Raw genomic sequence first — 25,136 nt, forward strand, 5'->3', positions numbered from 1 at the left:
TCACTTAGAAATAATTGTTTGAGAAGAGGAGAGAGGAAAAAGAAAAGCTGGTCTGATTTTGTCTGATTTTTGTCTGAGTATTGCTAGAACAGTATTTGCCTGGCCCAATACCAAAGAAAAAAACAACGCAGTAGCCCATTACATTTTAAGACAACCAAGTTGTTCAAAATACAGGAATGGTGCTGGCTTTGGTTCAATCATTTAACAAAACCATCACATTTCATTAAAAAGCTACTTTGCTTGGGGGGATGAACCTCTTACCTTTTGTAGCTATTCGAACACACTGAGTTTTGGTTTCCTGTTGAGAAGGGAAAATTAAAGAAAATAGTCAGAGCAGGTTCCTTTTTCTTGCCCTCCCCACTCCATAAATTAGCCCTAGATCTGTGAGCAGCTCAGGGACATTGAACCAGGTGGCTCAGGGCTTTGGGCTTAGCAGGGGAGAAGGCTGAGTCATTTTGCCTTTACAGAAGCAGCAAGCCAGATGATACCTGCCTAGGCACTGATCTGTGCCATCCATGAAAATAATGGGGAGAAACGGTGCAGGACAGCCCGGATGTAGCAAAATTACAGATAAGTTAAACCAAATGGAAATTATGCCATAAGAATCCAGAGTATGCAGTGGAAGAAAAGTGGGGAATTGGTGGTCATATTTATTTCAGGGCACAGAAACTGTGAGCCATGTAGCAAAAAAGAGAAGGTACATTTGTTCAGCACTGTGCACAACCTGAATTGTTTTGTTGCATCCGGACAGTTTCAGAGTCACACGGAGCACATTGGCAACTCTCTCCTTCATGCTTCTGAGGATGGAATGAGCACAGAAGGAGCCCAGCTATCCCTTCACATAAAACATACTTGATCTACAACCTATATAGTCTGCCCAGGAAAGACAGTGATTTGACAGGGATGTGCTTTCCAAAGACCTTGCATATGCAAAGACAATTTTTATGTATTCTGATTTTTTTTTTTTTTTTTCCCTTCAGCAATTCGGTTTGGTCAGCAATTGAAACAAGTGAACAGAAAAATGACTTAGTTATGCACACTCTGTACAACTTGAACAAACGAGGGTCAGTCATAAATGTATTTTCTGACCTTTTTGTAAAACGCAGTTATTTTAAAGGCAAACACTGAAATGGCATAAGGGTGCATGAGAGGATGCAGATGCTACTATATTAGATCATTCCAAACAATACTATTGTGTAACTAGAGAATATAATAATGAAGCTTCATTCTATGAAATATACTCCATCTAGTCCTGCTACCCACTGCACTGCTATCCCAATGAATCCCTGCAGCTCTCTCTCCTGTTGATGATCCCTGAGCAACTTTTGCAAACTCAATACTTGAAGAATGAGTGAATTAATGAGTGAGGGTTACCATAAGTGCTCCGTAAAGACAGTTTTGCAATGTAAACAAACATGCATGAAGTTTATCCATATAATCTTACCTAACCGGCACTCTCCCCACTTATTAGATTTACTAGTCCACTTTTGTTCAAAATGTCTATGAATACCACAGTGTAACTCTCATCCCAACCCTACAGTTTATTTCAGAGCATACTTTACTTCCCCTTGACTATTTTGGGGATCCCTGTGGTTTACAGTAAAGCACCTGTTTAAATATTCTGTAGCTCAGAGATTATCTTTCAACCACTAAATCTATGTCCTGGCAGAATGTGGTGCAACCCCAGCTCCCATAACCTCCCTCAAATCCCTGTAGGAACAGAAATACGATCCAAAGTTTTAAGTCATACCAGAGAAAACCACTTTAGTATCAAACTCTTTCACAAACTGAATTTACTTCATTTACTTATCTGTCAAAATGTAAAAGCCAAAATAAAGATCTATTTATGTATTTATTTATTTTTTTTTTTTTTTACTTCTTCCTTGCATTTATTTCTTGGGGAATTAAATGAATTTCCTTACAATTTAGTCTGCTGGAAGCCAACAACAGGAAAGGGAATTACATATAGAAAGTATGGGAAATATGGATGAGTAACTAGCAGTTGCTTTTCATTTTTTGCCTTGTTTACTTCACATGGGTCTACAGATAAAATCTAGAGAGACGGAACAGTCTCTTCCATCATAAAAAGCCTCCAGTTTTCAAACAGCTCTAGTAAATAAATTCATTAGTTCCTGCTTTTTCCTCACTTTGACTTGATGTACATGCAGTTTTCATAACCATAAGTGGGTGAGATTTTCTTCAAAAGACTCCAAGGCAAAGCTCTTTGTTAGCTGTGGTTTGCTTAGCCACAGCAGAGACCCCAAAGGAGATATGGCTTCTGCTCTTTTCCAATGATCCTGGTGAGCATCAGCTGCTATCAATCTCGCTGTCTATCAGGCAGCTCTTTTCTGGCTTCCCTGACATTTCACATGGAGAGCCTTATAGTCACATTACAGTAATTTCCTTCTGTTTCCTAAACTATATATTGAAAAATTATTTTTTTAATTATCTGAAGCTTCTGTGCCTACCACCTTTTTCACCTTCCCCGACTTTCATTTGCTAGAGAGAAACCATTCGAGAACAACAGCACGGGGCTCGCAGAACCATGGTGTTATTCCCACCTGGAGTCCACTGCGGTGTTTAACTTCCTGCAGCTTTTTTCCCTTTCTTATGCATGCAGAGCCAGCCACAATACTCAGCAACAGAGTTAAAAACAGAACACCAGGGAGGTAATGAAGGTGAGCGACAGCCAAACTTTGAATACTGCACAGCTGTAGAGCAATCCTGAAGCAGACCTTTCCATAAAGGCTCTTGGAAACACACTGTGGGCCTGGAGTTACTCTTGCTCTAGCAAATTTTTTATTTTTTATTTGATGTTCAGCATGAGACTCTCCAAAAGTTTATAACATTTCATTTGCCCACTGAGCTGCCTACTTTCTGTTTATCCTGCAGTAACAAGTGTGCAATTCCTTAGAGCTGGGGAAAGAACGCTGGATGCTATTTACCAAGGAGGCAGAGTCACAGCAGTGAGATTACTACATTCAGACGATTACTAAGAGAGGTATTAAACACTCATCTAGTAACAGTTACTATGATACAAGGGTGGTGTGAAATGCAAATGGCAGGCTGCCACGCTGTCACGGTACAGAAGCCAATGCAAGGATTACAATGGTGCTACTGCCAACACCCCCAACTTTGGCAGCCCTCCTTGTCACCACAGGCATGCCTTTGGCTCCTTCCAGCAAAAAGGTCTGGCTGGCACTCACCTTCTCAACGCTGCTCATGGCCTGGAAATAGATGTTGTAGCCTTTCCGAGGAGCCAGAGGGGGGTTCCAGAAGCCTTGGTAGGTCCTGTTGTCACCCACAGTGAAAGGGGCTGGCTCCGGCAGGTTCCCAGGGGGCAGCTCGGCAGCAAAGTAGTATGGGGATCCTCCACTGAGAGCTGTCTGGTAGGTGACAGGGATTTGGTAGCACTCCATAGCACCCGTTTCTCGCTTCGTGCGGTGTGGGTGCAGCTCCTCAACAACGATCTGGTAGGCACTGGCAAAACAGAGGAAAAAACACTTATCTTTAAAGGGACCTGCTATGGCCAAATCTCTAGTCTCATAAAAGTATTAATCTGACTGCTTTGTGTGAAGTCTGAAAAAAAAATGACACAAACAACAGACAGTGAAGGCATGGATGCAGAGAATGCACAAACGTTTCGTATATATATATATATATATTCACAAATGTAGCAAAGCTATGTAATTTAGTCATTGAAAAGAAGAAGCATCTTTTTTTTTTTTTTTTTTTTTACAGGAATAGCAACAATCCAAGTATATACATATTATCTCCTAACAATGATTTTGCTTTTGGAACAGCAACAGCAACAAAATAACCGGGAATGAATCTGACTTTAAACTACAATAGATTAAACTCTTCGTCTGATAATCGGAAACATCTGAAGTTAGCGTTTTCCTTTGAAATAATACTACAGAAAGCTCAGCTTCAAGGCCTAACATAATGACTGCCTCCAGGCTGTGCTTGAAGCACCAATTTGCAGTTGTCATATCATTAGAGACAGAATGTGCTGACAGGCTTCTCCACCTCTTGACCTTGCTGTGGCTTCTATCTTGGCTCAGAGCTATGCAGATCTAAAGTACAAGTGACATGCTGTAATACAAGCACAGATGGACAGAAATCTGTCCATTCCACCAAAATAGACTGCCTCATTCCTCTACAGTTGTCAATGATAAAATGTTACAAATTGCTGAAACAGATGGCATTCGGCCTATTAAATTGCCATCCCAACCCCCCAACACCTATCTTGAAATGGTCTGTGGCTTGGTCACTTCTCAGAATCACCTTCTCTAAATAGAACAGGTAATTATCATTCTTCTTTCTCCTTCAGGGGAACTACATAACTGCAGTATGCTACAAACTCATTACCAGTTCTCCCTGTAGAAGTACAGAACTTAGCTACTGAGAACAGGAGACAATTCTTGCATTTATAAGATAAGAATGAAAAAACAAACAAACAAAAACCAACCAACCAAACAAACAGCTTTTTGGTTTCTAAAAACTGTATGTGCATTTATATATGTATGTATACACACATGCATTAGATATATGTATTCATATACACACATTTCCTCATCTACTTGCAGATACATGAAAGGATAGATGAAGGGCCTTATAAAAACAATCACTTTGTTATCAAGATTAGTAGGAAAATATGCCTACGCATGTAGACGAGACCTGAAGCAATTCAATTAAGTGGGCAGAATTTTCTGCTTTGGTTTTGTTTTAAAGCTTTCCAAACATAAAAAATAAAATCAAGCAGAGTTCTGGAAACATCACTGCATTGCTGCAGGGACTCCAAAAGGAAAGACAAAGACAATCCTCCTTTTTTTTCAGAACTTATGGGGCAACATTAAATTATTTTGTCAATTTTCTCTGCTACTACTGCCCAGAAAACCTAATAACTGTAGTGGCAGAGATGAAGTGTGATACTGGGGAATGGAAGAAATGAGAGAAGAAAAAAATAAGAAACTAGTTTCACTTCTTTCTCAAGCTGAAACAAGTTACCATTCCCTTTTCCTATCACCTAAAAAATTAAGGAAGAAAGTTTCTACTCTTTCATAGTGTCCAAGAGGAATATACAAGTCACCTCATTCTGAAACTCCAGGAGAAATGAAGAATGTAAATGAAAAAATAATGAGTTATTTTTCCAGGGATCTCTTGTTTCTCATAAACTGTGAACTGAGTTTGGCTATAAATCTTCTTCTGTGGTAACCTCTGTGTATTAACCATGCCCAGTTAATACAGCCTGCAACAACAAATCACTTCCACATGACCCCTGCATAACCAAAATCTTTCTTTGTGCTTCCAAATTAATGTAATAGCAAACAAATAAAAAAAAAAAACAAACAAAAAAACTTGACAGCATGTAAATTAGTAAAAACCATTTTTGATTATCTTGTCCCAAGGGAAGAAATTTCTGCTGGTGTTTATTTCCTCTTGAGCCTGGCCCTGGAGCCAGGCTGGGTTAAAATCACAGCTCCTGAGCCGGGCACCCAACCAACTGAGTGTACTGGGAACATAGACACTGCCTCTCTGCTCTGTGCATTCGGCAGTCCTGCTCTTGGGAGCTGCCAAAGGACAGGGACAGACACAAATTCTGCTGTCTGAAGTGCCAGGAGAGCAGGAAACTTGTCATCACAGTATCCTGCCAACTCAGGAGCACAAAGCCAGCAGAGAAAGCAGAAGGACGGGGCAACGTTTGCATGTGACTTCAGCAACCGTCCCCTGGAATATCCTGGTTGCCATTCAGCTCAGAAGTTGACATCTACCACAGTTTCTAAATTAAACCCACTTCCCTTCCATTATATAGAATAAGGGGATAAGTGAGCTCTCTCTCTTTCTCTCTCTCTCTTTTTTTTTTTTCTTCCTAAGTTATGTATCTTTTTTTCGAGACAAGTCTCTTTGGAGACTGAAACAAACCAAAAATAAAAGATGAAGGGTATGAGAAGAATTAAATATTAGGTAAGTCCTTTTTAATAGCTTTCTTTTAAAATACAGCAGTGATGTTTGAATCTGATATAAAGTGCATGGTGAAATTTTAAACATAAGATCACAATAAAATATGAATGTTCTAAAACTTTTTCTATTTTATATAAAATATGTTCTAATTTAAACAAAATATGCATCAAAAATACTCCTTTCATGATCCATATACCTGAAAAACATGGAGAATAAGAAATTAATACACTTGGTGTAGCCATCTGCAGCTATACAATTGGTTTTAGTTATTATTTTTTTATTTTTAGGTAAAGAATAGTAAATGACAGAAAGTCTTCAAAATCTTCAGTAAGGATCTTTTTTTTCTTTTTTTTTTTTTTTTTTTTTTTTTTTTTTGGAAAGGGGATCTGGCAGTATTTTTCATGCAACATAGTAGGCTAACAAGACACACAGGAATACAATCATTTTCCTCTGGGCCCTTTGTGTTGCCATCTGTTTAAATCCATTTACTAGCACTTTCGGTGGTTCCAAAGCAACACTCTGTGTATGGTGTGTTATTCTACATACTCATAACAGTGTTAGGAAAGGACACTCCACTGGAAGATGTGAAGAAGAAGCCAAAGCTAAATATGCAGCATTCAATTGGGGTATGCACTGGCTGCAAAGGTGGTCAGGTATCACAGTTAAGTGAAAGTTTATGCACTACACTTATCCTTGGATTCTTTGATGTGTATTACTATATCTTTACTGAAGAAAACCTGCACAACGCTTCCCTATTCATCAAGCTGACACAGAACAGTCTAAGCAGCCCCTGCCGACAGATCTTCCTTTTCACTACTCCCTAAAAACTCAGGCTCAAATAGATACTGCCATGGTGAACATGTTCATACTTCAGCCTTATTCAGACTAGGTGTTAGTATCAACTAGAGATTTCCTTCTACTCACCTCATGGAGGCAGTGTCCTCTCTTTAGATGGGCACCACCAGACTGCCTGACAGCCCTAGTTACAGCCTGAGCCCTGGGAAGTCCAACCAACAGCTATGTTTTAGCTGCCCCCTGTTGCAGTCCCATTAATTAGCCTTGTTGCAAAATGTAAACAACTTGATTCTGCATATAGAGGTATAAGAAACCCTATCAAATAAAATAAATCTCATCATTAAAAAGTTGTCCATGCTGATTTTGATCTTTGTAATCCTTATTTGAAGTAGAATTTGAAACCAGGACGTACAAAAGATTGTTTTGATGGTGCTTGGTCAGGATTCTTTAGAAAAACTGCAGTAGCAAATGTCTTCAAATGAATCACCAAAGCACCACTGATGCTACTGACTGGGATCTAATCCACTAGGCCGATGGCAAAACAGTACATGCTTCACAGAGTGCATGAGCCCCCAGCCCTGTCTCCCTTTGCACTTCTAGTTTGTAATTTGGTTTAAAACTTCAGGAGGCCATAAAGCAACCTAGAGATTACACGATAACACTTGACAGGGAAGATATGATTAGAGTCATGTTTACAACTATGATGACTATGCCATGTAGTGTCTTAAAGAAATGATTGACAGCTACCCATAGATTTCATTTGGGTTAAGGAACATCTGTTTCCTGGGGGCTGTGCTGATAGAGAGGCAGAGGTACAACAAAACCTGATCATAGCGTAATTCTGTTTGTAAAAATAAGAAAACAATATCAGACCATAAGTGTGTTCTTTCTTTTTTTTTTTTTTTTTCCTTCTTTCTTTCTTTTTATTCATTCATGTATTTATTATTTTTTAACTAGGACTTACTGCTATTAAACAAACTGATCACTTGACAGTCTACAGCTCCAGGGATTAGAAGGCTGAGTGCAAACAAACCCTTTTTTTAAAAAAAAAAAAAAAAATCGGCTGTATTTTTCAGTCTGTGTATAAAGAGCAGCATTAGAGTGGAGTCCCTGCTCTACTCAATCACAGCTGCAGGCACAGCAATGCATTTTTTTTCCCACCTACCTAGTAATGTTCATTATGACAGCAAGACAGGCTTGTAGTAGAAAAGCAACTGCAGTGTGGATAGAATGAAGCTTCACTAAAACTGGTCATAAAGTTTAGTGAAATGCATTGAATCAGCCCTGAATTTGTATGCTACATTTATCTCCCCTATTACAAAACTGCCGAAAAATAACTGATTGCAATATTCAGGAAAGGAACAATGTCTTGTGCATTCCCCTGGAGAATGCTCCTCATTCAGAGTAAAAACAAAACAAGTGTTTTATTCCTAAGAATAAAGCCCGGCTTTCTGGTTATGGTGAAGGAATTATTTCCCGTGTATCCTGATATTATAAATTTAATGTAATCTCTTAGGTACTAGAAATCAATTCAAGTGGAGAGAGCAGACAAGAGACAGGAGATTCACAGAATGGTTTGGGTTGGAAGGAACCTTAAAGACCATCCAGTTCCAACCCCTCTGCCATGGACAGGGAAACCTCCCACCAGACAAGGTTGCCCAAGGCATCATCCAGCCTGGCCTTGAACACCTCCAGGGATGGGGCATCCACAGCTTCTCTGGGCAACCTGTGCCAGGGTTTCACCACTCACTGAGTGAAGAATTTTTTCTTTACCTTTGATCAAAATCTACCCTTCTTCAGTTCAAAACTATTCTGTCTTGTCCTTCCATTGTCTACCTGAACAAAAAGGTGTTCTCTGTCTTTTTTATAAGCCCTCTTTTAAGTACTGAAAAGCTGCAATGAGGTCTCCCCTGAGCCTTCTCTTCTTCAGGCTGAACAGCCCCAGCTCCATCAGCCTTTCTTCGTAGAAGTGCTCTAGCCCTCTGATCATCTTTGTGGCCTTCTGGACCCACTCTAACAGGTCCATATCTTTCTTGTGCTGGGGGTCCTAGAGGTGAACACAGTGCTCCAAGTGGGGCAGAGCAGAGGGGGTCAATCCCCCCTCTTGACCTGCTGGCCATTTCATCAGAAGGATGCACACTTTTCTGATAACATACTCAAACAATAGTTATTTATACTCTATCAGATAATCCTTCACAAACTATTGATTAACTTTAATATATAGATCTTTTGTGTCGCCGTAGCTGGCCAGAATGAGAAGTTCATGCCGTAGGACTGAGGATGCTGTAAGGAAAATTGAGAAAATAAATGTGAGGTGTTGTGGTGCAGGTTTCCTCAGAAGAGACTTACTTGCTTGCAAGTATGGTACAGAGAAACTAGAGCACCCAGAGTACATGTAATCCTCTAGTCATGTCCCATCCAGTTCATGAAAGAAACATGGGATTCAAGATTAACCTCCCTGAGGGTAAGTAATGTCACTGAACCTGGGGGCCCACTGCAGAGTGCACAAACATGCTACACAGCAGTTGGTGTAGAGAAGATGGCATCACCACCATCAGCAGATCCCAGCTTTTCCGGCAGGCGTGCTCTGAGTGAGATTACATGGTGGCCCCTCTGGGAACCAGGTGCAAGACTGAAAGGATATGCTTCTGATTAGAGAGAGATAGCATGTTTTTCAAAGATGGACAGCTTTACATACAGCCAGCAGCAGGACACCTGAAAGGTTTTAAAAGCATGTATAGAGGTGCATAGCAAGTTTAAGCACTTGAGTAACTTGGAAGCATTTTCAGATCACAGTTCTGGATTCCACTGTATTAATTCAACATAAACCCTGCCTTAGGAATCTGAGTTCTGTACTAAATATAGTCCTGCACACGTTATCATTCTTCTCCCAGCAAAAAAAAACTAAATAAATCCTAGGTTTGTAACAGGGCAATTTTCAAAACTCATGATGTATGGGGGTTACAATTCTATTTACAAATATAACACTGATATTTCCTATAGAGGGGATGATCTTCTACCACAAAACATAAATAAATAACCAGATCTTATCAATCATAAGGTTGACTGTACGATAAGCTTATAGTTATGTGACTCATCCCACAACATCCAAGTAAAACAAACATTCCTTGTAATAGGAACAGTCCTAAGATTAATTTTCCTCTACTTTTAGTGCTCAGGCACTGGACATCAGCTGAGCCACGGTAATTGACACTGTAACACAGAATGAAATGCATTGGCCCATATTTCTCCAAAATGTCACATGGGTCACAGAACATGAAAAGGTTCTGTTGCTCAGTAGCTAATTAACCCCCAATTAGTCAGTTCTGTCCCTGAATCTTCCTGATGCAGCCATATCAGTAAAACACAAACAGAATCAAATATCACAAAGATTTTGCACTAACAAGTAGAAGTAAAGAGCAGGATGTGGACTAATCTTTGCAAATAGAATTAAATTATCTCTCAAGAGAGAGCGAAAAGGGAAAGACCCCTCAAAGTTAACATAAATGAAAGATTTTAATATGATTATGGGACACGCCAAATGAAATTTGATAGCTTGCTACATGATTTCTAGAGAGAGAAGCAGTCTGAGAGAAAAAAAAAAGGTCAAATGGTTTGTATTCACCACTATTATTCTCCCATTTCCTCTGAGCTTCCAATTTTCCAGTCATACATATGTGCTATAGAACAGATGATTTGAAGCACTGGAGAGGAAGTGTTATTTTCAAATCCACTTTCTGACAAACACCTTTCAACCTCATATTTCACAGACATTGAAAGAAAGTAAAATGAAATGATAATGGATAGGAGGTGGTCCTAAGGACCCTAAATCAAACAGGACAGACAGCTGGATGATTCAGTTCATGAATATCTTTTTGGAGGAAAAGACACAACAATCACTTATTAATTATAGGTCTATTGGCAAGAACAGTCTAGCTAAAAAACAAAACAAAACAAAAAAACCACAACATCAAATGAATATCATTGTAATGAAATGTACAGCTTTTTTAACTACAAGACAGGATATAATCAACTAGAGAATCTCTTTCTTTTTTTTTTTTCTTTTTTCTTTTTACCTGATAGGAGCACCTTTGGCCTGTGCTGGTCTCAAGAGTACAGTTATTGTAGTAGCAGTTTCATTGAGAGATGCATCAACTCCTTCATAGTCTGGTAAAGTGGGAGCTGATAAATGTTGAGTGGAAGGAAAAAAAAAAAAAAAAGAGAAACAAATCAGTAAAAACATTTTGAATTTTCATGAGATTGTGGCTGTTCACAGTATAGTACAAAGCCATGATCTTCATCAGCTACATGAGTCTTTTTTAATGATTTGGGTTAAGTATAATCTTTTATTACATACATGGGACTTCACCAACAATTGATAACTCCATCCTTACCTGCTCCCCTTCAAGTCATCATACCTATCAAGTTAAACAGGTTTATTCAAGGAGGACAGAAAGAGAGGGAGGACCTGACTGCCAAGAGACCCTAAGACTACAAAATCCCATTTTGTTCTCTCTCCTTCTAACTTTCAAAGAAGTATATTCACCACTTCTACCACCTCTCTTCTTCCTCCTCCCACAATTTAGGAATGTTTCACATTTCCTCTTAAATGACATGGAAGACCAAGCTGATACCAACTATACTGCAAGAAAATCAGTCTTAGGCAGATACGCATCTGTGGACACTGGATGGGTGAGTCTATTCCCATGCCAATTTCTTCTTCCATTTCTAACAATCAATAGCCAGTCTGTTCATGAATCAGTTTCTGAGCCACTGTGAATTTCACTTTAGTGTATACAGAAAAAAAAAAACAAACATGAACAAAATCAAAGTAGAAACTAGAAACAGTTCAGCATCTGATTCATTAATGGGCTGGCTTTCATGGAAGCAATATTTGCTGTGCCTTGGGTGGCTGTTGTAGCTGTTCACTTCAGCTGTGAAACTTTTGCCTGCTACCACAAGCCTGTCACAACCCTGACTGTAACAGCGTTGTTCACTTCTGCTTTAGTGCAAGGAAAGAAACAGGATTTTTGGTGATTCAGAAAATAATAGATTTACATTAAATACTATTCTTTAATGATCTTGAAAACTATCTGCATGTTTGTTTTTGTCTTTTTTTTTTTTTTTTAAAAAAGTATCATTAACATTGTTAATGATACGTGTTTCAAAATGATTTGTCACAAAAAAGATGTTCTCTAGCAGAATGCCAATCATTTAAGTCATAATAATTTTAAGATAATATATTAATAGATAGCAATTAAAGATTAAAAGCCATGCTTCATTAGTCTCAGATCCCAGATGCACAACAAAATTGCTCTTATTCAGAAAATATTATTGTTTTATAGAAATAATGTTCACTGAATGCTCATTTATAAATTACTATTTACAGTATGCTCACTACGATCATGAAATCACTTGTAAGCGTGGTCAAAAGGAATCATTTTTCCCTTCGTTAAAGCTAGCATTTCCTGAAACATATGCATTACTTCACAAAAATTTTCAGTTATTCTGAGTGAAACCAGACAACAGTTCATAATAAAGCAAGACCAAAAAACCTAGAACAACAACAAAAACAGGCTGAGATTCAGATACAAATGGTATCATATTCATCCTTTTAGCTTTCTTAGTATTAACCAATGTTTTACTAGCTAACTCAGACCCATATTGTGTTCTGGACAGAGTTCCTAAAATTTCTCAATGGAAAGAGAGGATAAATCTAAAGAATCCTGAATACATCATAATCCTAAATAATCCAGACATTTTGAGATGCTTATTTCTCAAAATAGTAAAATGGCTGGGACACAGGCATGCTAGCAAGATATTACATTGTTACCCCCCACCCTCCCACACACCCCCTTCAGACAAGTATGTAGTCATTACATGCCCATTATCCCTGAAAGTTTAGGATCTGCAATCTGTTATAAAGAAACACAAAGAATCTGAGTAAAATATCAGACTGCAAAACAACCTACTAGCTAGATGAACAAAACATGTCATTTGTTTTTGTTTGTTTGTTTGCTTTTTTGTTTTTGGAAGGGGCTGGGGAATGAGGAAAGCTAGTACTTATGTTCTGGGATGGAATTCAACAAATTGTTTCAGTTAACTAAAAATACAGCATTTTAAGTTGCTACAGATTTCAAGGAGGTTTGCCTTGAATTTTTTCACATTTTGATTCACGTGCATGCTTTTGGAAACTGGGTGAGGAAACTAGGTGAGTAGTTTCCTGTAGAAATGGTAGATGCACTTCAATACATTATTAATCTCCCTTTACAGGAGGATTTAAGTTTCATTATGGCAGATAATAAGGGAAATAGCCTGCTTTGTACTGTTTACATTCCTAAATGACTAGCTTCTTTGCTATCTGCCAAGCTCTGAAGTCATCATACCATAAAATCAACAGTCTCTCTAGATATAGCATTGACTCATTTTCTGCTGTCAACTGCATAAGCTAACTTATGTTTTGAGAATTATATTAAAATTTAAGGATATAAAAATATTAAAGCATTCCACTTGACATTACTTTTTTTTCTAAAGTTTTCAGTCTGTTATTAAGATGAATAGTGTCAATCAGCACACTGCAGTAAGTGAATAATAAAGATATGAGGAAGTAGAACTATACAAAGCTGGCAGAAGAAATTCACACTTTCTGCTATCTCCCCAGTTCTGTTACAGCCATGTGTTGCTAAGTGGTGTCACCTTGAGTAAGTCAATTTTCCGCATCTGACTTTACTAATCTGCAAAACAAATATAGTACTTAGTAACTAATGGAGTGCTGTAAGGCTTCATTAGCTAAAGTTTGTAAAGCAGTTCAGATTCTTTACATGAAAGTAAAATATTACACAAAATCAAATATTTGATAACTACAGGTGTGCAATTTCCCTGAACTTGTGCTACTGTTTGGAAAATACACTCAAAAGCGTTTTCAGTAACGTTAAGGTTAATTTCAGAATATGATAGGAATGTTTTGTTGGTTTTTGTTTTCTTTTACATTTCCTGATTATCCAAGTCTCAAAAAAACACAGTATTAAACCTTTCTAATAAGATAAGTCTGTAAAGTAAATACAAATGTGATTTTTTTTTTTTTTTTTAATTTTTTTTACCTGAAATGTTGGTTGTTACATTGATTGTAGTTGCTGGTCCAAAGCCTTTAACAGTACTAGCACGTATAAAGAACTGATATGTAGTCCCAGGATGCAAGTGTGAAAAGATGTGGTGCGTGCTGTTCCACAGCTTTGACACAGTTTGTGGAGGTCCTGCAACTGGAACTGCAGGATCAAATGACCGTATACTACTGTAGCTGACCTGTGGAAAAGATTATTTATAAAATTTTGTTACAGTTTTCAGCATAAAGGGAATAAGTTAACTAGACAGAAAGGAAACAAAAGTCATATGTTCATCTAGTTATTTTGGGGATACCATGAGTACTTGATATTTTAAAGTCTGCTTCAGCTGAAAAGGTATAAATACATCCTTCATCTCTCTTCTCTTTCTTTATGATTATAGCTCATGTATGGAATATTTCAGTGTTACATTTACATGTAAGTTAGGACATTCCCACCACCTTTGCTATCTACACCAGAACCTCTTATTTTTCACTTTCTATAATACATTACCTGTCCTCTTCTAATAATAATATTTAAACACTTTCCAAACCAGGCTATAATAGTTTAAACCAGCAATGATATCTTAATGTACTAGTTTTGGCTGGGATGGAGTTAATTTTCTTCATTGCAGCTCATATAGTGCTATGGTTTGGATTTGTGACCAGAGCAGCGTTGATAACACACTCATGTTTTAGTTGCTACTGAGCAGTGCTCACACAGCATTGAGACCCTCTCTGCTTCTCCCACAGCCCCCCAAGTGCGGGGCTGCGAGTAGACAAGAGGTGGGGAGGGGACACAGACAGGACATCTAACCCCAGCTGACCAAAGGGATATTTTCTACCAGACGACATCATGCTCAGTGATAAAAGGTGGGGAAAAGAAGGGGGGGGGGGGGAAGGGAGGCATTCAGAGTGATGATATTTGTCTTCCCAAGAAACTGTCCCATGTGATTAGCCTTGCTACCCTAGAAATGTCTGAACAATTTCCTGCTGATGGAAAATAGTGAATGAATTCATTGTTTTTCTTTGCTTGTGTGTGCAGTTTTACTTCACCTAGTAAATTGCCTTTATCTCAACCCATGAGTTTTCTCACTTTTACCTTTCTTATTCTCTCTTCCATCCCACTTGGGTAGAATGAGCAAGTGGCTGGGTGGAGATTGTCTGCCCATAGGGGTTAATCCACAACCATTACTCAAGGGGTTTTGGTTGGCTAGTAGGTTTACCTTGCTCCTGTAAATCATTACTACACAAAATTATAACCTCTGTTCCTTTAAGAAAGGATTGATGGAGAGGATGGTGATCATTCCTCAGATCAGTTCATTTTTAGAAATCTTCCTGCCAATTTTCTGTGGAGGCCACCAGAAGGTGCACTCAAAATACACGTGCAGGTTTCTCTGAAGGGAGACACCTAAAGATCTCACCAAAAAAAAAAAAAAAAAAAAGGTGGCTCCAAATATAAAAGCCTTCTTACCTTTCATGTAACCTTCTCTTCCAACAAATAAGATTTCACAGGTCATGGTTGTCATGGCTTTGGAAGGATGTAATAATGATACAAGATTTTTCAAATTTGCACCTCCCATGTGGACTGTAGTATTGTTACATTCACTTGCCAAAGTTATTTGACAGGGCCAGCCAGCTAACAATGTATACATCATGATATGAATTCTGAACATCTACTCCCTTATTCTCTAAATAAGGTGATATATGAATGAATAGCCTGCCTACAGAGCATAAACATCCACCATCAGCCGCCACTTCTGCCGCACTTTCCTAGCCCTCTCCTATGCCTGTAAATTGTTTAATGATTACCTCATACTGAGTAATGATGCCATTTGGATCCACAGGTTCCTTCCAGTTGAGGAAGATCTTATCTTCAAAAGGAGTTCCTTTCACTGACTTGGCAGGTATAGGGCCTGGCACTACAAACAAAATAAAACGTTTAAAAATAGGGAGTTCAAGAGACAGGCAAATTAAAGAGATGGTGAACATCCTATTAAAAACAAAAGGGAGCACAGGTCTATTTTTATTAGCATTCATTCACATGCAAAAGACAGTGGTAGAGAGTACAAAAAAAAACACTTCAAAGTCTATTTTGTCATAGTGCAAAGAGAGCATGAAGTTGAAATGTTATCCCCACGTACGGTTTTCAGAACTTAATGCAAAGTCAAATTCTCTTGTAGTATAGCCAGGGGAGGCAGTTCAGGCTAGATTATGACTTTAGGTGTTCAGGGAACTCTGTAATACACATATCTTAGGACAAGGACTACATGGTTTTAAAATCCTTTTAAAAAGAAAAAATCAAAGGCAAGGAAAAACCTATGATATACAGCATCTTGCAAATGACTGAAACGCTTACAAAATAGTTTTCAGTCACCCTTTCTTATGAATTGTTGTCTTAAAAGAGGGCTGGGCATGGTAAAACACAGCAGCTCAGCTGCCCCTTCTTTCAACTGCTACAGAGTTCCTGCTGCTGAAGGATCAAAACTGCTTACTTCAAATCTTTCAAATAAAAGACATTTTCAAAGCTTTGAACTGAACTGCACTAAAACGACCCTACTTTCTTATTTTAAATGGAACCAATATCCTTGGTGTAATAAAAAGTCTGAAGTGTCATCTCTGGCCTCTTTGCCTGAGTGATTCTCACAGTGCCTGGTAATCCCATCAATGCCAGGTGGGAGTGCTTAGTTATCTCCCGCTTCAGCTTACAAGGTATTTTTGCCTATACATACAGCTCCTTTTTAACCACAGCAGCTCACCGGGATTTGAAGGTGTACGTGCTGAAGGAAGAGCATGAGGATAAGAGAGTATCTGAAGAAACCCTAAAAAACAAAGAAACACCCTCCCCACCAAAAAGTCAAAGTTGCCCAAATTTTCAGTCTTTCATGTTAAAATGTTACTTCTATTGAAACATATTGACATAGATTTCTCTCCCCTTCTTAATTAGCCTATCTTTTTCAGGGCAACATTCAGTGAGCCTCAGACATGACATTTCCTGGGTATTAATTTTCAAAGCCTACCAAAGTTTTGCAGAGAGTAAAAATAAATTAAAAATCACTGGATCAAAGAAAGTACAAGGCACTATGCTAGCAGCACCAAGGAGTGTGTGGTGTGTCCCAATAATAGGATTTATTTCAGTCGACATTGACATTATAAATGATGATCTGACCCTTGGTACAAGCAACATCATTTGGTACATTAATAATAAATTAATGGAGTCAAAGAAGCCAGCAGTAAACAGATGAGAGCTTCACAGAAACTGTTCACCCATCTGTCAAGCAAAGGCTTAGGAGAAGTTAACTAAAATCATACACTGCTGTTTTGCTTCAGTGTACCGACACAGACTGGGGAGTGGATAAAGGCTGATATGCCATGACAGCCCCTTCGTGCTGTTTGTGGCATTCACAGATTTGCTGTAGGCACCGCTTTGTTTTTCACAGGAATGCTCTACTGTTTTCCTTCTCTACATCTGAAATGAGGTATGAATACTCTGATGCACACATTTTCCCTGGAAGATGTGCACGTGTCTGCATGCACATATCTGTGTTTGAGAAAGACCATACAGATGCACTAGGGCATATACACAAAATATTAAAATTGACATTAAAGCATATTAAAACATATGAGTTAAAAAGAAAACAGACACAATTGCTCAAAACCCTGCAAAATACCTTCTGTATGGTGTTTTTAAAGAATATGCTTTGTATTCAGATGAAACTGGGTGCAGGGTTCCAAGTTTCAGGCTTGATTAAAGCCTCCTACATCTCTGTTTTAACAGCCAAGTGGGAGAAACCTCTGGGCTCATCACATCGCATGACTGTGTTTTCTTCTCCTGCACTATAAAATTCTTTGCTTGTGGCAGCAGCAATGTTAAACTGACTGGAACTACATGATCCCACTTAGTTTCATGCTTCTCTTCCCACTGGCATGAGAAGGGCATGAGAATAGAAGCTAGGACAATGATGAGCAGCTTGCTGGGAATCCCAGCAAAAATAAGGTCAGGAAATAAAGGAAAGCAAGTGTCTAGAAAAAGTCAACAGTAATCTCCACATACCTCACCCAACCCATAAATTCACCCAAAATGAAGCTTATGATCAACTTAAATTATTTGAAAGCTCAACTGGACTGAAAGCAGAGAAACAAATATAAATTCAAATGCCTACACAAAAAGGAATAGGAAGTTAATTTTATTTTGAAGGACACAATTTGGTGGGTCTGAAGTTTTTTCTTCCCTTCCATTTTTCAGTTCAACCACTGTAAAAATGTATTATTTGCACAGCTTTGACAAAGGGGAAAAGAGTAGTGAGGAAGGGGAGAAGCAGAAGCAAAATAATTTGTTTTTATCTGAGCAAATGCACAGATTCATCCATCAGGTTAGTTGAAATAATGCCTAAACTTCCATGTTTGTGTTTTCATGTGTTTGTATTCAGGCCAAAACTAGTTACAAACAGATTTATTATTATTATTATTATTATTATTATTATTATAAGGTTAAAAAAATAAATAGAAAAAACAAACCCCACCATCACAAACAAAAGACCAAGAGCAATGTAACCTGTTAGTAACACTGTATTGAAGACCCAAACTGCACGCTTCCATTTGGGCAGCTGTTGCTGCCTATTCCCTCCAACTCCCAGCAGGACCGTAAATCCTCGGCTCCCATTCTCCTTTCTAAGTGAGCTCTTGCTCTTCTCCTTGTACACACAGATAGCTTATACTAAATCAAATCACCCATGACTACTACAAGTGTATATTAAAGTGAAGTACGTTACTTTCCTATCAGTGGCTGGATACCTGAATAATTCAAAAAGTGTAAGCAGCAGTTATAGGAGTTGTACTCTGACCTACTGGCCTCTGCACCCTCTCTTTAAAAAGATTCTGATCCTATTGATTTTCTTTCCATCTGCTGACCTTGTGAAGCGTGACCCCACCATCATTCTGTGACAACAGTAAACTCTCTTTTTTATATGCATTACTCTATGTAAAATTTCCAACCAGTCCAGATTTACACCTAGTTGAAGACATGAAATTATTAGGATAAATTAAACCATACAGTTTTCAGAAGAGATTCTCAACTTAAGCAAAAAAAAAAATATAATATATATATATTTATATATATATATATTTCTCTTAGGGCAAAATAATAATAATAATTATATATATATATATATTTATCTATCTATCTATCTATCTATCTATCTATCTATATTTTTGTTTTTGCCCTAAGAGAAAGTATACAAATATAAACCACACAAGGAACATAAAAAAATTCAAAGGGAATTTCAGCAAGGTTTTATAGGGGAAACATCACAAGATCTTCTTTCAGGATTTTGATGCATCTCTAGAGCCTGTTTAATGAAGTTATATATTCATATGGTGAATAGCTGATAATCTTTTCTTGTATATACGTGGCATAGTGAACTTTTATAAATGCTACACATAATAAAATTATGAGCCATCAATCTGACATCAGAGCAATTCATTTTAGAGCAATATATTTGCATTAAATTATGTCACAGTCACAAATAAATTGTTATTCACAAATAGTGTCATTTAAACCTTGTTCTACACTAACTTAACAGAGAATTTATATTACAATACATTACTTCTGGAAGAACAATGTACTAACTGACACCAACCCCTATAAAAATGAATTTATACTGCTTCAGTTTTCCTGCTACAAAATAATGAAAGTGCATGTAAACAGAGTATTTTTATTATTATTATACTTTGTGAAAGCTGTGCAGAATATTATTATGCTATACAGTAAAGTATATGTGCAGATATATGCACAGTTATTTTGGGAAAAATTCCTCTGTGATACTCAAAAAGTAAAGCTTATCAGCAACAAACTTACAGCCATTCTCAGAAGGCATATGCTCAATTTTCAGTAGATGGTGAAAGCCAATCTCTCCTACTGTTTACGTGTTACAAGCAATTAAAATGTCCCACCTTTACATTTGCTCTGAGGGAAAAAAAGCTAGAATTTACCATTTGAGCTTTATGCTTTCAACCAGTTCACAGCTGCAGTTGCCAGCTCCCGGCCCACATACCTTCCAGATGATATAAAATTACTAACACAACAAATATAAATGCTTATGATCACGCTAGTCGCTATGCCAACTGGCAGTGCCTCATTAGTCTCAGCTGTGGCAGCACTCACCGTAGATATGGGCAGATACTAAACAGGGCTGAACCCACGAGTTTTGGATTTGCTGAACCATGGGGCTCGGGCTCCAATGCCCCAGTGCAGTTTACTGCTTAAAACCTTTTTGTCCCAAATGCTGACTTCAGTAATCCTCAGTTCTGGGATTTGGAAATGATTGGCCATTTTAGGGTAAAAATAGCCTTACAAACTGACAAAATGGCAACCGGACAATTTTCTAAAACTATGCAAATCAATATTCTGACACTGCTTTCAAGTAGCAAGCATGTGGGCTGGCAACGAAGGCCGTTTGCAGGCCCATGCGTCACCCCTGTCCCACTGAAGGCAACTTCAATAGCCACAAAATCTGGCCTGTTTTCAGGCACGATTATGTCAAACACACTATTTCAAAAAAGCACCTCATATTCGGTATCACTTTTCCAGCTATAAAGCTTCTAATACAGCTAGCTAAAGGAAATGGAAGTAGGAAGTTGTTTCAGCCAGTGTAAATAATTGTGTGTTTCAGGGCCAATTTTTCCTGAGGTATTATTATAAAACCTAGGTCGTATTTCTGGTCTCTGCAATACCTTTACACAGCTTACTTCATTTGTTGTTTGTGCAGTGGAAGCTTAAAATAAATCTGACTTGAACAGCCAATAATTTCAATATTTTTCTTACCTTCTCATGAATCAACTTTTCTGATATCTTAAATAAAAAGTGCTAAAGTGACAAGTGGCTTGCCTTTACGCCTCCACATTTTTTCCCCTCTCAATTACATGCCATTAGAAGATCCTACCCACCATCTGAAAAAAAATAATTGGGGTTATTTTCATGAGCTAAAGGACCAACAGGTCATCCCAGGCTCCTTTTTCCAATGGCAATAAGTCATTTATATTCAGTTTTGGTATGCTATTGCTGAAGATGTAAAACTTCCTTCCTTATTCGATGATATTCACACTAAATTTTGCGACTATGCAGGACACATAAGGCATTAGTCTCTCCTTCTTGGTCAAGGACTGAGGTCAATACCTTTAGCAAGGGCATTTATGGACGACTTCACATTGAATCTTTTATCTCTTCATCGTGAGTTTTGTTTTATTACCTGCAACCATTTGCCATTTTTTTTCCCATTAAGATTAGTATGCCATGTTCACTTGACACCCATACATGTGTCACTCAGTTACACATTTTTGAGACAGTTTGCCATTTCAAGCCATCGTTGCCGCCAGCACTCTGTTCTTAGCTGCATCAGACATACTGCCTGTTCATCTTGCTGCATTACCTTTTTCCCAGGTGTGCTATTTTTGTTACTTTAACTATGCTACAAGCAGAGTTTTATATCTATGTTCTTCCAAAATTTCTTGAAGCATTTTTTGTTTCCTCTGAGCAAAACATATTTTGTCTGTCCTCTTTCACCCCCCAACCTTCCCAGTATTTTCCTGGAGTGCTAGAACAGCTTGAAAAAGCACAAGGGAAACAAGGCTTCTCATAGCAAATGCTTTATGTGGAAAAAAAAACAAACAATAGGGGAATATATATTGTATATGTATGTGTTTGTGTGTGTGTTTCTAAAGGCAACTTACAGCCTACTATCAAACACAGAAAAATACTAGATAGTAACAATTCCAACTATAAAATCCTCCCTCTTGTACTTGGTGGAACATATTTCCCTTTCACACATTTAGCCAGTATACAAGGTATGTTGCTTTTACTTTTATTTTTGTCCTGTCAGTGTAACATTTTTCCCTTCCTCTGATGTTTCCCAGAGGGGGGAGCCACCTGGGATTTTTCTAGGGGCATAAGTAACGGTAGAGGTGGGCGCTGGGTGACTTGACCCTGCACTGCAGCTCCAGGTGTCTCCAAAGAGCTGAATGAGCCATACTCTGCAAAAGATCAGTGAGCCTCACTTATGTCCAGTGAGTGAGTCCTTTGACTGAGACCAAAGCTTTGGCACATTTTAAGCCCCCAAATGGGTACTTATCCTATTACAAGTGAGCTTTTTCAATGAGTCGTTCGCCTGCTGTTAGCTGACACACTCCCTCACTAATTACAAAATCACCATCAGATACTTTGAGTTTTATGATTTGCTTTCTCTATAGAGAAAGTTCTCTCTCCGAGCTATTGTCACTGTTCTTGTTAATCCACTGCCTTTTGCATCTGTTCCCAATTAAAAATTAAGGAAACATTTATCTGTGTCAATTCCATCCATGGTTCTTCAAAAAGGGCTCCTCTGAGTTCGCAGCGCACTTGTCATGCAGCTCCAAGAATGTGTGCACTGCTGATTCATGCAAAGTGATAAATTCACTGCTGTTTTTTGTACTTCGTTCAAAATGCAAAACATCTTTGCCCAGCACGTATGCATCCCCAGACTGTGTGAGCCTTCCTCTTTTCCCTTTATCAAGGCCTTCAAACACAGTCCATCCCCACCTACTCAGCAAGAGGTTTGTTCCAAATCTTAGTAATGGTATGTATGGTCTCTCCCCATGGAATATGGTACTTCAGCTGTAAATCAGTCACAAATTTTCTTGTATTCTTTTTGTATAACTTGTTTAACAGCATTGCTAGTGTTTCATTATTTTTTTTTTCCTGTGGAATTTAGCTCCTTGCAAATTGCTATACTTTAAAGATTAATTCTGACAACCCCAATTAAATAGAAATACTTAAAACAACAAGTATTCTGATCCATCTCTGGTCAGAAAGAGGGCTATTCCAGGCTTATTGATACTCCTGGTTTTGCTTTCTTCCACATACTGAATTAGAACGTATTAAAACCTTCTTCATTTGTCAGTCATGCTTCCAAAGGTTTCTGAAGCAGAGCTTCTGAAACTCACTCCACTCTTCCACTAATCATTTCCTGAGCTAATTCTGCCCCTGCTACAATAAGTTGCTCAGTTATTGCTCAGTGCTCTAGATGGTCTGCTTATGGAACCCCCAAAGCCAACTGCCCAGAATTATATACATACAAACCTTTGTGATACAAAATTAGAGATCCTCCCTGTCTCACCGCAGAGACCCATTGAAGTCCAATCTCCTCTGAATTTGCGGAATCATGGATTTTAAAAAACATTTAAAGCTCCTGACATAAGTGAAGAGGTGAGACAACAGAAGAAGAGAGATGAATGGTAAAATTAGAGGGTAGGGTACAGAGAGATGGAAGCCTTAGGAAAATGGTTAGAGCAACAGAAGATGAGCACAAAATGGGAAAGAGGAGAGGGGAGGAGAGAAGAAAATGTTGTGTGGGTATCTCTAACTCCAACAGTCTACAAAGTTTTTACTTGATTAGCAAATCCTTGTAAGAAACAACTGCATAGAATACCGCACTACAGAAAAGCTAACAAAGTTAATTATGTGTTGTTATCATCTGGATTTTTCAAAGTTTCTATTTACAAAATGTACATTAAGTACATAGTTTGAGATAATCGTGTCATCAGTGGCTATTTCTAATTAATGTTATTTCCAAATCACAGAAAAATACTGTCATCCCTCCATTTTATTTATCTATTTATCCCTCATAAATAAATCAGTGATAATGCCCCCGCAATGTAACTGACATCACACTGACTACAAAACCTACAAAAGTCATGATGACAATGAGGCTATTTCTGACTCTAAGTGAAATATGTAGGGCACAGAACCATGCATCTTACTGTAGGTCTCATCCTCTTAGTTGGAATCCTGCTTTAGGGAGCAAACTGTCTTTTAACAGAGTTTAGATGGCTACCTGATCACTTCGACATTGAACTGAACTCACACCACACACATACGCAGCCCACCACAGGAATTGGTTTACTACTGCAATGAGAGCTCAAGGAACCACAAAGAAGGTAGTACAGCTCTGATCCTCTGAGATGGCTAAAAGTCCTCAGGACTGCACCTTACTCACATGCCATGTATTTTGAAGTATGTGACAAAATGGACATATACTTTCAAGTTAATCAATAGCATACAATTAAAAAATCTGCATTTTACTCCCAACAGTATACAATCATAGAAACATTTAGTTTGGAAAAGACCTAAAGACTCTAAGATGAACAAGTCCAACCACTTCTCTGGGCAGCCTGTTCCAATTCCTTACAACCTTTTCAGTGAAGAAGTGTCCCCTAATTTCCAACCTGAACAACACCTGGCACAATTTGAGGCCATTCCCTCTGTCATATCGCTACTTATCTGTGAGAAGAGGCTGACCCCCAGGTCCCCACAGCTTCCTTTCAGGTAGTTGTCAAGAGCAATAAGGTCTCCCCAAGCTTCCTCTTCTCCAGACTAAACCACCTCAGTTCCCTCATCTGCTCCTCACATGACTTGTGTTCCAGGCCCTTCTCCAGCTTCATAGCCCTTCTCTGGATATGTTCCAGGGCCTCAATGTCCTTCTTGTACTGAGGGACCTAAAGCTGAACACAGTACTCAAGGTGCAGCCTCACCAGAGCCAAGTACAAGTCAGTATCACTGACTTGGCCTCACAAGAGGCTATTTTCAGGTCAGAAGCACTACCATTACCGGTGATTCTAAATACAGCTACCTTTTAAAATACATTAATCTTTCCCTGAAAACAACATCTGCTTGAAATAATTTACCTTAGCAACTTCTGATCCCTGAGTGAATTTTCTTCTATGCCAGGGTACCTAGGACACCAAAGCTAAGTTTAAACAAGGTCACTGACAGCATGCTGGCATGCTAGTCCAAAAACCTGCCTAATGTGTATCATTTTACAGGAGCAACCCACAACAAAAACAGAAGACAAAGTACATGCACATGACTCTGCTCTTCACAAGCACTGCTGCAATGACCAGCCACCACTGCAGCACACCTAACTAGATAAAGGCTATCAGAAACCATAATGCTTCTTGGAAATTCATTTAAAAAGAAAGAGAAAGCCATTTTCCATGGACATAGTAATATTACTACTACTTTTTTTCCAGGAAAATAGCAACCATAAAAATCCATAATATAAGTCCATATACAGAAATAATTCATCATGACTTACTCTTATAATTAACTTTAAAAAAAAAAAAAAGTAATGCTAAAATTTGAATTGCATGAAACATTCTAATTCTGGCCATGTCAATGAATTTTCACATGATGCATCTATTTCTCTATAGTTCTCTACAGAAGCTCATATTCTGGCTATTTAATCAG

General features: G+C 38.3%; 1 protein-coding gene across 11 annotated transcripts in view; it reads right to left on the reverse strand.

The window, feature by feature from the left end:
* Positions 1 to 25,136, reverse strand: part of PTPRK (protein tyrosine phosphatase receptor type K) — a 413,276-nt gene that overhangs the window by 74,612 nt on the left and 313,528 nt on the right. For all 11 annotated transcript variants that reach the window (XM_084515260.1, XM_084515257.1, XM_084515265.1 and 8 more), the window contains exons 9-13: positions 15,671 to 15,780; positions 13,860 to 14,061; positions 10,836 to 10,941; positions 3,207 to 3,480; positions 262 to 298 (exon numbers count right to left, since the gene is read on the reverse strand). In XM_084515260.1, the coding sequence (XP_084371386.1) occupies positions 262 to 298; positions 3,207 to 3,480; positions 10,836 to 10,941; positions 13,860 to 14,061; positions 15,671 to 15,780 (729 nt within the window). The remainder of the gene's footprint in view (positions 1 to 261; positions 299 to 3,206; positions 3,481 to 10,835; positions 10,942 to 13,859; positions 14,062 to 15,670; positions 15,781 to 25,136) is intronic.

This window comes from Aythya ferina, assembly GCF_964211825.1.
Source record: "Aythya ferina genome assembly, chromosome: 3".
NCBI lineage: Eukaryota > Metazoa > Chordata > Aves > Anseriformes > Anatidae > Aythya > Aythya ferina.